General features: G+C 44.0%; 1 protein-coding gene across 14 annotated transcripts in view; it reads right to left on the bottom strand.

Annotated features, from left to right (window-relative positions):
- LOC308331047 (mitogen-activated protein kinase kinase kinase kinase 4-like) overlaps positions 1-15,734 on the bottom strand; it is a 132,785-nt gene that overhangs the window by 52,039 nt on the left and 65,012 nt on the right. For all 14 annotated transcript variants that reach the window (XM_080786151.1, XM_080786157.1, XM_080786162.1 and 11 more), the window contains exon 3: positions 12,877-12,933. In XM_080786151.1, the coding sequence (XP_080642277.1) occupies positions 12,877-12,933 (57 nt within the window). The remainder of the gene's footprint in view (positions 1-12,876; positions 12,934-15,734) is intronic.

The following is a 15,734-nucleotide window of genomic DNA, read 5'->3' as shown; positions in this document are numbered from 1 at the left end:
GGTCAGATCAACATATGGAATGTCAGAACAGTTCCATAAATGGAGATCCAAGACCTTACAGTATATGGTCATGTCTGGGGTGACCAACCAACCAACCATCCAATCAACCATCCAACCTACCGCCTGACAGGAAATGTACGTTTTCATAGTTAACGTGACTTGCGGTCGCAATAATAATTTGCATGGAATTTGAAAGAGCAGAGAAACACACAAGAACACATGGTCAAGCATGCGAGTCATTGTCACAGTCCAACATGCCAACTTACACCAAAATGAGAATATACTGTATACATGCAGTGTACTGTATGTAGTCTAATATTACAGTATGTGTATAGGGGAATTCATACTACTTGTTAATATAAAGTGTCCCGGTGAGTTGTTGCCGAGCATGAATTTATAGCGTCAATAAAGTCTGACATTTTGACAATGAATACACACACGGCGTGCGCAAGAGAGCACGACTTGTTGTTCATAATTTATATGCGTGCGCTTCGCATCACCGCCACATCTATTGTGAACATTCTGCTGGGCCGTAAATCAGGACACACAGGCGTCCAACGACCGCTCAGCCCTCGTCTTCAGACTAGACTGAGAAAAATGCATAATTACACCACTACAGTTAACTGTCCGTGGTACTTTTCGCCGTGATGCTGTCTTTTGGGCGTTGGATGGATTTTGGTCATGATTACAAGGAGGGACACGACAATAACATTCACAGCGAGAATCAAAACGGGGAACAATGGGGGCCTGGTATCCGTTATGAGACAGGCTGGTAAGCGGTGATGTTTATCGACTGCCTGTCTGGGGAGGATATTGTGGAGAGGCCGGCATTAAAAAAAACAACAACACCACACCGGGCTGATTCTGAACATTACGAGATAACACGGGCTAATAAAGCAATGTCATCACACGCTAGCACCACACTGAAAACTCCACAGCGTTCATATGTCCAGTCGTAATGCTCAGAAGAATGTACGAATGTTGGTGTTTATGACGCTTGATAATGTACAATGAATCTAGACTTAGTATGTTACACCCTCAAGAGTTAAACAACCACTGAGGACACACAGAATGATGTGCACACAGCACATAGACACGGACGACGCACAGCAAACGTGGATGAGTCGGAAAATTTAATCACGCACACCACAAAGCCTAGATTGTAAATAAACGCTCAACAACCCCCCCCCCCCCCACACACACACACACACACACACACACACACAGACTGAATGAACTGCACGTTCAAACTCCTCCAATACACACACTGTTAAAAACAAATCCAAACAGAACCCTGACAGGTGGACATCACACGTTGAGCGATTCCTTCCTAATAGCCACATCCTCTCATCCTTTGCCTTATGATTTGTTTCTACGGTGTAGCAGCTGGGTCTCGACACGGGAGGCCGCAGTCAAGTCATTGAGAGGCATGAGATGGAAGTGACATTTACACAAGTGGCCTCGTGTCTGTCGTGCTCCGGAGCCGGGTGATTTAACACATCAGGTCGTGCGTTGCAGTAAACATTATAAAATAACAGTTGAGGGATTGCGTTGATATATATTATATACCAATGTATTTCGGGATGTGTTTTCCAAAGGCTTGGTACTGTAGGTGATGAGAATTCTGTCGGCTGTTCTGTCAATAGCTGGTGAATGAATTTTGGAATATAGTGTAGATGAATCGTACACTTGCTAACTCATGTTTCAATATCATCCACACTGTTTTATTATCATGTATTGTCTCTAAAAAACGATTAAAAAAACAGGTCCTGGGGTTGTAGAGTACGTCGTGATGTTACAGGCTGGCACGAGCTGGCGTGCAGGAGGCGAGACAGACGCAATTTTAAATGTTATCAGGCTTTTCTGCTGGAGAAGGAAGAGATTACAAGGATCATGTGTGTGTCTGCTGTCCTTCTGGATTAGGAGGACACGAGAAGAGAGGGTAAAGGATAATACTGTTGAAATCCATGCATTTCGTTCCACGTGCATCCATGCGTCCATCCAGCAACAACATGTGCCTCCCGTTTGAGGGCAGCAAAGCGTGATTATTTAAGGGTATTCTTCGCACGCCGGTGCCACATGCCGATAGTAGCAGATCTATAAATATGCCATTTCCCCCTGAGTGACGCCAGCACTGCAGCACGCAACATTAAGCATAACACTGACGTGAAACTGTGTTGCATTCTTTATAGTAGCCTTTTTGTCGGCCACTTTGGCCCGTCCATGGTCTGTGTCAGTGGGCTAAAAGCGGGCCACTACCTTACCTTCGTTAGTATCATTGGTGAAGGAAGTAAGGAAGAGGCCCGGTTTCTTTCCAGTCTGTGTGCCACAGCCAGACTCCAGAGTCTACGTGCACTTATCCAAATGAAGGGAAAGGGGAAGTAACATGTTTTGCCGTTTGGAAATGGCCGATATTGATCAAACGGGTACATCGTCAGCGGAACATTGCTGGCACGCACGCACGCACGTACACACGCATGCACACACGCACATGGTTTCAAATCAAAATACTTTTGAATCTCAACGCTAGCAGGAGATTTCATTACCCTAAGAACTCAGACTAAACACTCTGCTGGATCACTGTCGATAGATCACATCAGTTTAGTGCCCTCAAACTAGAGGGCATAATACAGTATGTATGTAGTATGTGTGACTGTGTGACTGTGAGACTGTGTGACTGTCTGACTGTCTGACTGTGTGTGTGCGTGCCACATTTTCACGATTTGCATGCATACATGCATACATGCATACATGCACGCATACATGCATACATATGCACGCACGCATACATATGCACGCACGCATACATGCATACACGCACGCACGCGCTCATGTTGTTGCTGGATGCATGTAATCATGCAAATCGTGAAAATGTGGCGCAAATCTTTGAATATATATTCTTTCAGAGCGAACGTTTTTAAGTCAAATCTTTGGTCCCTGGAACAACATATTTTCAGATGGGGGTCGCCGTCCAAATACAGATAATTCTGGGGGTCCTTGACATGAAAAAGGTTGAGCACCACTGTCATAGAAACATAGGTTTTTCAGAAAAGTTTTAGGATTTAGAACTAGAACACATTTTTAGTATCGGCCTGTCCTAAATTGGTTAAAAATGTGTCCTAAAATCAAGAACAGCCCAGTTTGTACCAGTCAGTGATCATCCACGACTGTATCCACAAAGTAACCTAAGTTAGCTTTCTCCCACCACTAATATGGGGTGGCAGTTCCATTGCATTGGAAAAAAGTAATTGGGACGATGCAATGTTTAATCTGTGGCATTTTTGTTCCATCTTGAGAGAGACGCTGTGGCGAAGGTACGCTTTGTATTTTTGTCAGAGAGGACAGCTGTATGTGGCGCAAAAGACAATTTCCATGTGCCAAATGCTGTTTGTTTAACATTATAATAATCTGTTGAGACTGCTTAACCCATTCTGTACGGGAACCCCTTTAGGTGTGTTAAGCATCATGTTATACTTGAAAAATCGTGAAAATGTCTTTCAGTTTTTAACTAAAATCTTTGCTTCTGCAGGAGGGTCCCTGGAACAACATATTTTCAGATGGGAGGGGGGCGCATATTACATATGATTTTTGAGGTCCTTGACATGAAATATTGAGAACCACTGATATAGAAACATGAGTTTTTTTTTTATAAAAATAAAAATATTTATTTTTAAATGTCAACGTCGGGCCTAAATGGCTTAAGGACTTCCACAGACCTCATGATGGGGTCAGACAGTCAGTCAGTCAGTCAGCTGAGCAGCCTTCGCTGCCAACCAGTGATTCATTCACTCAGTCAGCAGCAAGCCAGCCAGCAAGCCAGTCATTGAGTTAGTTAGCCAGGCGGGGTTGGTCAGAACATAGCAGCAGTATGGGCCAGTCGTCGGCAAGTCAATTTGTCCAGATGGCTAGTAGTCAACAACAAGAGTTCACCAGGCAGCAGTTGGTTCTGCCAAGTAACTGTCGAGCCAGCCTGCAAGCCAGCCAGGCTGTGAGGTCATTTGTCAGCCAGCCAGCCCCAGAGATCTGGTTCTTTGTCACAAAGTCATAAAGCACATAGCGGACTCGGGTTTCACCAGAACGCTGGCAGCAGTTCTACCTCGCACAGGAACGCACACGCACACGCACACGCGCGCACACACACACACACACACACACACACACACACACACACACACACACACACACAGGGAGAGAGATGACAGACAGGCAGAGGGAGAGAGAGGGAACTTAAGGAAGGCAGGGAGGGAAGGAGGGAGACAGACAGCAGTTACAGCTGTTTAAGAGAGAAGACACTCATTATGAGGACCTACACACACACACACACACACACACACACACACATCCTCGCATGTCCATTTCCACCCCGTCAGGGTTAAATTGAATCATGCCTTCCCGTTACTCTTCCTTACATCACATCAGTTTTCATTACCGACTGCTCTGCTAGTTCAATACTTGTCATATTTATTGTCTTATATCAAATTATTGTCTTAATAGTCACATATTCCCTCACCATGCATGTCCCCCATGATATCACATAATATTTCACTAAGTCACTAGTACTCTCTGTCTCTGTCTCTCTCTCCTCTCTCGCTCTACCTCTCTCTCTCTCCTCTCCTCCCGCTGTCACTGTTCCACTCACTGTCTCTCTCTCTCTCATTCCCTCATTCCCCCCCCCTCTGTCCGGGGTTTTCAAAACAAGGCGTCCTTCCTCAAGCTAGTCATTATCATTCCTGGGCATAAAATGGTGGGAGGCATGGAGACACGGAGGCAGCCATCTTGGCTGTGAGCATCATCACGCACAATGCAAGCAGACCTAGAAAAGCCATCGCCATACAATCCCAGGGCGGGGGGGGGGGGACTGAGGAGCAACCACGTCGTAATGGAAAGAGGGGGGGAGAGAGAGAGCTTCATGACTTTCACAGAAGTATGATAAAAGGCGGGGGATGTTTTAAATGGAGACACTGACAGTCCCATGGGGAGCTATGAAACTCAACACTTCACACACCTTTATGGTCACATTATAGGGAGCAGTGGGTGTGGGCAGGTGTGTGAGCATTGTTATATGTGTGTGTGTGTGTGTGTGTGTGTGTGTGTGTGTGTGTGTGTGTGTGTGTGTGTGTGTGTGTGTGTGTGTGAGCGTGCGTGTGCATGTATGCGTGTGTGTGCGCACGTGTAAACAGCATTGAGGAAACAGCAGTGCACATCAACATCCTTGAACACATGCAGTGTCAGTAAGTTGTATAATAATATTGTGTAATAATCGACGTCAGTCCTAAATGGATTAATTGACTTTATCTATATCTATCTATAAATGACCAAATCTCTGTACGTACGACGTACGTCTGTAACCACCTAACTCGAGAACCGTTTGCCCCACCGACTTCAAATTCAACAGACGTGTTCCACACCCCCAGAGGGAGTGCAGTGCCCGGTGTCGAGTCGGTCGGACCCACAGTTGTCCAGAACCGCCACAAAGGGCCCCTGCCCAGTGTCCATATATGGATCTGGACTGTTCTGACATCATTCTGACGTCTGCATTCCATATTTAGGCATGGCTGACAAAGAACTCCATATATGGGCATAAACGGGACACAGACATAATATCTGGGGCATGCATTTCCAACTGAGGCCGATTCTACAAACTGTCTTCTAAATCCAGTTTTCTGAAAAACCTATGTTTCTATGTCAGTGGTGCTCAACCTTTTTCATGTCAAGGACCCCCAGAATTATCTGTATCTGTATTGACCCCATCTGAAAATATGTAGTTCCAGGGACCTCCCAAAAGCAAACATTTTAGTTAAAAATGTTCGCTGCGAAAGAATATATATATTCAATCATGATTGGTAGACAGGTGCTGATGAGGGGTTGGAAAGCGTCAGGGAGTCCCTCGTTTCATGACTTGTTTGTGGAGATAGGCAAGGTTGCAGCATATGAAGAAATGGCATATAGGAGGTCCGACAGACTGGATAAATATATCCAGAAATGGGGAGGATACATAATGCATATTGCTGTTGGAGATCCCATTGTGGTGTGAGCGCAACATCCCTTTCTCTTTTATTTTTCCTTGGATACAGTGTAAATTAATATTACCCAGGTTCAATGGCATTGTCTTAATTTATTTTTCCTCTTTTATTTATTTATTTATTTATTGTACGGTATTGTATTGTATCGTCTGTAGTGTATTATCTTTTATGTAAAGGTTTCGTAGTGTAATGTATTTATTCGTTTCTTGTCTAGTTTTGTTTAATTTGTTGTCTTAATTGTTTGTATGATTATTTTATGTACTCAGTTATTCAAAGATTTGCGACACATTTTCACGATTCTTCAAAAATAGCAGATCTACAAGCTCGTAGCTTGTAGATCAGGCAAGAACAGGCAGAATGTAACGTATTGAGTTATAAAATGGCCACATTGTGTATATGCGCGTGGCTACAGAACTCTCCGTGTTGGAGTTGACGTTTCTCTCACGCCGTTTCCGTGCGTCAGTCTGGCCGCTTGCGTGTGTACAAATCAATGTGCTCTGACTGAGAGAGGAATCAGTAGTCACTGGTCATGATCGATTCCCACTGGATTACGAGGACGTCACAGAGGCCTCTCTCTCTCCAGGGGGTACGATGAACAACATGAAGGGCGAGTACAAACGGAGGTCTCTACTTTCTCTGGGGTGCATAGTGCATGTTTAGACTAGTCATTGGTTAGACATTTAAGGTTAAGGTTAGGTTTAGGTGTGCTGCCCCTGGGAGGTTAGGTTTAGGGTGAGCGTTTGAGATAGGTTGTACCGTTGTAGTTGTAGGACTAATGACTGGTCTAACCAATGACTAGTTTAAACCAAAAACTGTCTAAACTAAGTACTGCACCCCTTTCTCTCTCTCTCTGTCTTTCTCTTTTATGATGATGACTTGTTGTTTACATCCAACAACGTAACGTTGCAGGTGGTCCCCAGATAAATGACCGATAGTTACGTATGTAGGCCAGTGGTTCCCAAACTTTTTCATGTCAAGGATCCCCAATTTTACACTAATTAACCTGCGGACCCCCATTTGAAAAGATATGCCAGGGACCCCATAAGAGAAGTTTTTACGGCTCTAGTAGCAGTGATTCTCAACCATTTTAATTTCAAGGACCCTCAGTTTGGTGGCACAGTTGGTGCCGTCGCCTCACAGCTAGAAGGCTGGGGACCCCCTGGAACTCTCATAAAGGTCACCTGGGGGTCCCCGGACCCCATTTTGGGAACCACTGATGTAGGTAACATAACAATTTAACAAGTTGACCCGTGCAGGTCTGCAACTCGGAAAGCAAATGGAACGGAAAGTACAATTTGTGTCAGATTAGATCTAATACGACTGTTTTGTAGTGTACAGCATAGATTGGGGCCCCAGAGATTAAAATCAAGTGCGGTCTGTGGCACACTGCACAAACTAAACTGGTGGCCATTGACATTAAAAAGGTTGAGAATCACTGGACTAGGCCAGCCCTCTTTCTCTCTCAATCCCCGCCCCTGGTCACTGGCAGAGAAATAGCAAAGGATAGAGTAGAGAGAGAGAGAGAGAGAGAGACAGACAAAGAATGGGAAGTTAGCGAACAACAGGCAAACGGAAGGCAAGATGAGAATGTTGAGTAAAACTTGACAAGTAGAATGAGGGAAGAAAACGGACGGGGAAGAGGAGAGATGGGAGGATGATGGAACGAGTGCGACGACAGAGGTGAAGAAAGCCGTGGCGGTCGGAGAGAGATCAAATACCTCCCATAATCCCACTGCACTTCCACTGAACTCTGCTATGAAGTGAAACAAACAACCCCTCCCTGCCTCCGTCCCTCCTCTATGCTCTCTCCATCGTTATCTCGGTCCCCCTGCCCATTTTCTATTCGTTCCTCTCTCTATTTCCTTCCGTTTTAACATGCTTCTCTCTCCTTCCTTCTACTCCCTACATACTCTTTCTCTCAACAATCAACTCGAAGAAGAAGAAGTAGGCAGAGGTGGACAGTAACTGAATAAATGTACTTAAGTACTGATTCTGAGGATTCGTACTTTACTTAAAGGGACACTTCACCCTTTTTGCAAAAAAATATATGTTAATGATGTTTAGAAGCTTTAGATCACTTTCCTGGGGGTATTTATGTGTGTAATATGTGGTTTTAGATCTTTTAGATTGTAGCAGTGAGCCTGTTGTCTCTGATGTCATGGACACTGGTCTCACTACCTTCCTGGACTACAATTCCCATAATTCTTTGGTGCACTGCTCCTCCTTGTGGATAGGGGGAGAGCTGTCTTACTGAGACCACATGTAGTCCAGGAAGGAAGTGAGCCCAGTGTCCATGACATCAGAGACAAGAGGCTCACTGCTACAATCTAAAATATCTAAAACCACATATTACACACATAAATGCCTCCAGGAAAGTGTTCTAAAGCTTCTAAACGTCATTAACATATATTCTTTTGCAAAAAGGGTGAAGTGTCCCTTTAAGTATTAGATTTTTTTTTATACTTATTACTCTTACTCGAGTGGAGTACTGAGAGTACCGAGTTTTGTCTGGCTTTCAGACATGATGTCACGAGGCAGCCAAGTCTATGCACTTTTAATGATTGGGAACCAGTTTCAGGTCCAGTTGGCACCTTCATTTTAATGTTTGGAAACCAGTTTCAGGTCCAGTTGGCACCTTCATTTTAATGTTTGGGAACCAGTTTCAGGTCCAGTTGGCACCTTCATTTTAATGTTTGGAAACCAGTTTCAGGTCCAGTTGGCACCTGCATTTTAATGTTTGGGAACCAGTTTCAGGTCCAGTTGGCACCTTTATTTTAATGTTTGGGAAACAGTTTCAAGTCCAGTTGGCACCTTTATTTTAGGGCAACCCCCCAAAATTGTGTGACAATTAACCGTCAACTTAAATGTGTAGCGATGTCAGTCCTAATCATTGGACCCTCTGCGTTTCTTTCTCTCCGACCACCCTGTTCTTCCTCAGTGTAATCTTCTCATCATGTGGCTCGCTCTCTCCTCCTCCCTTTTCTCGTCTTCCCTCTTCCACCACTTTCTCTCTGTCCGTCTAGCTCTCCACGTCTCGTTCACGCTCTCTGTACAACAGGAAGTGGTATATGGGTCATATGCTGAGATGGAGAGAGAGAGAGAGAGAGAGAGATCCTCTCTCTCTCTTACTCTGTTTCTACTTGCCTTGTGTGTCTGCAGGCCTAAGGCCTAAAGCTATTGGTGGTGGTGGGGACAGATTGTTCGGGGAAACTGAGAAAGTGTCTCCACGTGCGTTCGTGCGTGCACACGGACGAGATAAGTGACACACCATGCGGTCATGTGTGCACAAAATAAATATCAAGCTTTTCACACTTTCACACTCTTTCCCCCCCCCCCCCATGGTCATCTACCGCCACGTCTCCAAAAGCCCACAGTGTCGGTTATGAAAACTCTTGAGCTGAATATCCCTGACACGTTCACGTGATATGAAAAACAGGCCTCATGCCAGAGACTGCTGCAGCAGTAAACATGTCATCAGATAGATAGATATCTATATTAGATTCTCTTCTTTGCATGACAGGAAAGAAACTTTTTTTTTTGACACAAGCCACAATGGCAAGGAGTATATTATATTCTCCCATGATTTCACCCACCGCCAAATAAAATATTTCGGATTAAAAAGACTCGACAGATTTACACGCCAAAAATGGCCGACAGACTTTGCAGCTGGAGACAAAATCTGCCAGCTGTTGGTGGTTTAAAAAAGAAATCCACATTCCTTTTTCCACGCCCGCTATTTTTCTCCACTCTGAAATTAGGAACAAGATATTGATGGAATGATGAATGAATAGTTTTGTAAATATATAATAAGTTGAGTTCTCATGACATTCATTTTAGTAGTTTTTTTGGCCACACCTCTGGTCGCTTCATCATTACAGCGTCTGTTAGAACTGCGATTCCCAGAATTCAGTTCAAAAACAGCGTTGTCAGAAACAGTATGAATTAAATTAAAATAAATACATAAATATGTACAAAATTACAAGTACCTTTCCTGGGTACCTGGGTAATTTTTGGCACAAGTGTCACTCAGGGGCAAGACGCTCGTGACCAAAAATAGTGTTTAGAGAAGTTGCAAAGCACACATTTACGTGGAATGGTTATGATGAAAAGATTATAATATATTGTTATATTGGCTTTTGTTTAATTTGAAAAGTTACACTGCATCACTGTCCTAGAATGATCTCATCTGTGATTGGCTCTTGGTCATTCAGGCATCTACAAACGCAGAGCCAGCTAACACAGTGGTTGCCAAACCTTTTAGCTTTCAGAGAGATTAGACGTTTGCCCGGGACCCAAAAAGTAATGAAAAATCACAGCAGCAGATCTACAAGCGCAGGGATGGACGGACGGATGGTGGAATGTCGATTATCATGGTTAAGGCCAGGCGGACGGACGGTAGAATATCCGTTATCATGGATAGCCCAGATGAGAGGACTCATGTGACTGTCGTTATGATGAAGATGACACAGGGCGTCTCCGTGGGAAATGGTTCAGTGACCTCCACTGACCATTCTAGACTAGAATTTAACACGTTGCTTCTCAAACCATTTCATGTGAAATTGTAAAACCCAAATATATATATGTACAGTGTATTTGGCCGCCACTCCCCGCCCATTATCACTGTACTGTACTGGCACACACGAAATCATCATATATACAGTTAATATATGCGTGTGTGTTTGTTTGTGTGTGTGTGTTAGGTTGCGCACAGGTGGTGAAAAAGAACCATGCTGTTTTCGTGCTCATACCCATCCAGGCAGGCAGCCACCCAGCCACACACAGCTCCGTAAGGTGGTTGCACCACTCAAAAAATAAATGATCTACAATCTCAAAACGTGTCGCAATGCGATGCGTTTTGATCTTGTAGATCGGCTAATTTAACCAGGACAGTAATATGCAACGTGGCCCTCTGGAAAGCTCTCCATGCTCAAACTGCCCACCCATGCAGGAAGTGATACTGTGAGCTTCAATTACTCAAACACTTTGTCTCTGCTTACGGCTGCCTGAACACCGTTAACCACTTAAACCATACATATTCTGAGGGAAGACTTTTGCAGAAAATAGCAGATCTACAAGCTTAGTGTAGCTTGTAGATCTGCTATTTGTAAGGAATATATTCCACCAAGATTCCCATAAGCTTAGTAGCTTGTAGATCTGCTATTTGTAAGGAATATATTCCACCAAGATTCCCATAAGCTTAGTAGCTTGTAGATCTGCTATTTGTAAGGAATATATTCCACCAAGATTCCCATAAGCTTAGTAGCTTATGGGAATGGTGCATTCCCATAAGCTATAGATAAGACATCATCTCTTGTTTGCTATTGTCTGGGAAGATATTTAATGTAGAACGGAAACAGAAAATACCCTAGCATAGAGCCCTGAGAGGCGCGCGCACACACACACACACACACACACACACACACACATACAGTGTGCATAATGCGTGCATGCCGATTGTCGACGATGAGGTCTTATTTTTAAAACTAGATCGGTGCCCAGCACAGTCGGTAACGATGGAAGTTGGAGATCCATGCCTAGCCCCACCCGGCAATACAATACCCGTTGTACCCATCTGTCTGTGTCCCTTTTATGCCCATATATGGAGATTTGACGTCTTGGAATGTACAGGTGAGGTCCACTTTCAGAGCCTGAACCAGAGCCTTTCGTAGTGGTTCTGGACATATCCGACCGATGCATCGGGCACAGCCCTGTCTGTGGTGGTGTGGAACGCATGTGTCAAATTTTAGGTCGGTGGGGCGAACGGTTCTCGAGTTACGTGAAGTACACACAGAGACGTGGTGCATTTATACTATAGATAAGACATCATCTTTTGTTTAAAACAGTATAGCTCTTCTCTACTTCGTCATCTGCTCCATGGTCAGCGGGCGATACAATCTCAGCATCGCAGAAGTATGAGGACAAAAGCAGAAGCCTCTCTTCCACTTGGAACCCTGAAATCATTACTCTTCTTTTTTAGGGGGGGGGGGGGGGGGGGGTGAAGAAAATAATGTAGACATGAGCCATGAGGGACTGTCTGGCTGGGAGAGGATGAGCTGGAGAGACGGCTGGTTTTGGCACACGCTGTGACAGGGAGCATCCGAGCTAGGAACCAGCAGCTATTCACTGTAGCCCCTCGGATGGAACCGTACTCCATCTCCTCCACACAGAGGAGCTAGGAACCAGCAGCTATTCACTGTAGTAGACCCTCTGATGGAACCGTACTCCATCTCCTCCACACAGAGGAGCTAGGAACCAGCAGCTATTCACTGTAGCCCCTCTAATGGAACCATACTCCATCTCCTACACACAGAGGAGCTAGGAACCAGCAGCTATTTACTGTCTGTAGCCCCTCTAATGGAACCATACTCCATCTCCTCCACACAGAGGAGCTAGGAACCAGCAGCTATTCACTGTAGCCCCTCTGATGGAACCATACTCCATCTCCTCCACACAGAGGAGCTAGGAACCAGCAGCTGTTTACTGTAGTAGACCCTCTGATGGAACCATACTCCATCTCCTCCACACAGAGGAGCTAGGAACCAGCAGCTGTTTACTGTAGTAGACCCTCTGATGGAACCGTACTCCAAATTAAATTAAACTGTACATCACATATTTTCACTGGTACCCTATTGGTCTGAATATTCCTTTTTTTTCTCCAAAGGAAATATCCTAATCAATGTTCTTTTTCCACAAATTATTCTTGAAAAATGGGGGTCATCTTATAATCAGAGTAGTCTTATATTCTGCACAATACGGTAACGGTATATAGGGCTTAAATGGTTAATACATGATTTTGTGACACACACACACACACACACACACACACACACACACACACACACAGTTTGCTGACCTCTGTGACATCCATGACCTTGATGGCGGCCAGTTGTCCAGTCTTGACATGTCGACCCTGGAGAGGAAACAGAGGGAACCATGAGTTGAGGTGAAACGGTATTTCATTTAAAACATTTCAGTAACCCTCCCTTGGAGCAATTTCACAGCACATCGCAGTATAATCAAGACAACCCGTAAACCTAAACCAATGCAGTTATTATTGAAGCCTTAAAACAAGTGGAGAGGCCAAACATAAACACAGGAATTTGCATCTTTCTCTCTTTGGGTTACCCTATAAGTGGCCCCGTTTACAGCTTCACATTCTCAGCTGCACTACAAGTTTTCCCACAGCTTTCCTTTTAATATACTACTCTGCCCTTCTGCCGGTTGGTCAAAAAAACAAACCAAAAAAAACAGTCACAACAATCTGTTTGACTTCACAATACCAGGCAAAAAAACACAATACGTACAAATCCAAATCACGGTGAATCAATTCCAATCAAGATTCAATATTTTTTATAATATTTTTTGAAGGGAGCTAGTCACCACAACCATGTAGCAACAATAGTAAAATAAATTAACAAACAATAGTAGCAATGCTAAACAAATAATGACCAAGAATAATAACAGAATAGCGGTAAGGAGAGAATTGAACTCCATTGTACATTGTAGACATATACTGTATATATTTCGAGCCAAGTCAGGCCTCGCTCCGATTGTGGTACGTGCCTCAGCCATCTGGGCTTTCCAGTGCCCCATGGTTTCCATGTGCATTATTACACAGTGTTGTTTTCGTCGACTAAAACTAAGGCGAAAAATGTTCGTCGACTACCTTTTTTCCCTGATGAAAACTAAATGGAAACTAAATGAAAACTAAGCCATGATGACTAAAACTAAGACAACAATTTTGTCAACAGATAAAAACTAGACTAAAATGTTAGGAAGGGACTAGTGGACAAGAGATCCAGTATAAGTCATTTTACACTTGGTTCCATGAGCTACAAGCTCATAACGCGTCGCGCTGCGATGCGCTGTGAGCTTGTAGATCTTATTTTCAGCAAATGTCATTAGGACGGCATCAAGGCCTGCCAAAATACATTTTAGTCGACTAAATCAACTGTAGATTTAGTCGACTAAAGTCTTATGATATTTAGTCAACTAACACTAAAACATTCCAAAGATTTGACGCACAATTTCACAATTATTCAAAAATAGCAGGCACCGAGTGCGGCGCTATGAACTTGTAGATGTGCTATTTTTCAATAGCTAAAGTATAACTTAATGCTTAAAACACCAAAAGGGGTTCCCGCCCAAAATGGATTAAGGCTCTGTTGTTCCATTTAGTGTGCAGTTGGTTCTCAAACTTTTTAATTTCAAGGAACCCAATAATAGTACAAATGGACCTGCCATTTGGAACACACTCAAGGACACGTTGAGAACCACTGGTGTAGGAGGAGTGTTTCCAGTGAGCCAACATGCACAATAGCAGCAACCCTGACTCTGTTTGACCAGAATGGAACAGAGCCTTCATTAGAATCATCGGTAACACCTGTGAAGGAAGTAGGGAAGTGGCCCAAGTTCTTTCCAATATGGTGTGTAAGTATATGCATATAGCCTATTAGGCTCACAAAGAAGACAAAACAAACTGTAGACAGCTAGCGATACAGAGCCAAACTTTTACAGTCAATATTTACTGCTGCTTACAAAGACTGGCTTGTATTCAGGTCGTTGCGTCATAATAAATAAATATATAGATTATAGAAATATAATACAAAGCGAGTCAATATGTCAGCGGCTACAGCATGACATCATCGCCCTGCAGTGGAGTGGAAGTAACAGAATAGGAGGGAGAAAAGTGAAACACCGGCAGACACAGGAGGGGTCAGACTGGGGCTGTCTGACAGCGTGTGTGTTGAGTACACGCACCCGTCCGTGTGTGTGTGTACACATGTGCACGCAAGCATGCATGCATGTATCAAGCTTTTAAGACCACCATGTGATAAGGTTTCCTTTTGTCTGAGCCAGGACTGTGACACCTGAGCTAGGCATGACGACCCCCCTAGCCCCCCCCCCTGTCTGAATGAGATGGTGCAGTCCAGGAGCTGAGTGATGAGGGATTAACCCACTTCAGCTGAGTTGCGGGGGTTAATGAAAGGGTCACGGCTTTGGTGGTGTGATGGGGGGGGGGGGGGGGGGCTCAGAAGTCTCTGCAGGTTTGGTGCTGTGGGAAAGGAAAGGTGACTCCCTCTCAAGAAGATGGAAGGACAGATAGCAGCGTGACATTGCACGGACTGGACACAGGCATGGCTCATGCTCGTTTCACAGCACACAGATGTTTATAACCTAGGAGTATAAGAACCTTGCACAACTTCAAGCACTTTTAAGTACTATAGTACAACCAGTCACTACTTTGATTGTTTTGTTGAGGGGCGCTAGCCGCTCCCATGTCTGGGCTTTTTCGGAATTATGTCATGTGGTGCAGAGTCTATAGACTTTTAGGGCTGTATTTTGCGTGTCTTAAGTACCAGGTCTTATTACTTAGCTTAAGACCTGGAGGCGTGACCAATGCCATTTGGCTATTCTGAGTGGCCAAATAGCATTGACCACGACTCCAGGTCTTAAGTTAAGTAATAAGACCTGGTACTTTATAAGACACGCAAAATACAGCCCTTAATGTTTTTTAGAGCACTTTTGCCTGGTAGTGTTTGTTTAAAAAAAAGTTAATTTAATTTGTATTGATGATGACTTGCTTCAATGTCATGAAGAACCAGAACAATAATAATGTAGACTCTAATGCACCTGTACAAAATACATTGATAAGGAACACCATAGTGTATTAGTAGTGAACGTTGAATCATCCCCTCAGTAAAATTAGCC

The sequence above is a fragment of the Protomyctophum bolini genome, assembly GCF_963924005.1.
Source record: "Protomyctophum bolini genome assembly, chromosome: 16".
Classification (NCBI taxonomy): domain Eukaryota; kingdom Metazoa; phylum Chordata; class Actinopteri; order Myctophiformes; family Myctophidae; genus Protomyctophum; species Protomyctophum bolini.
Note: the sequence above shows the minus strand (reverse complement) of the source record. Positions and strands in the feature narration are given on the sequence as shown.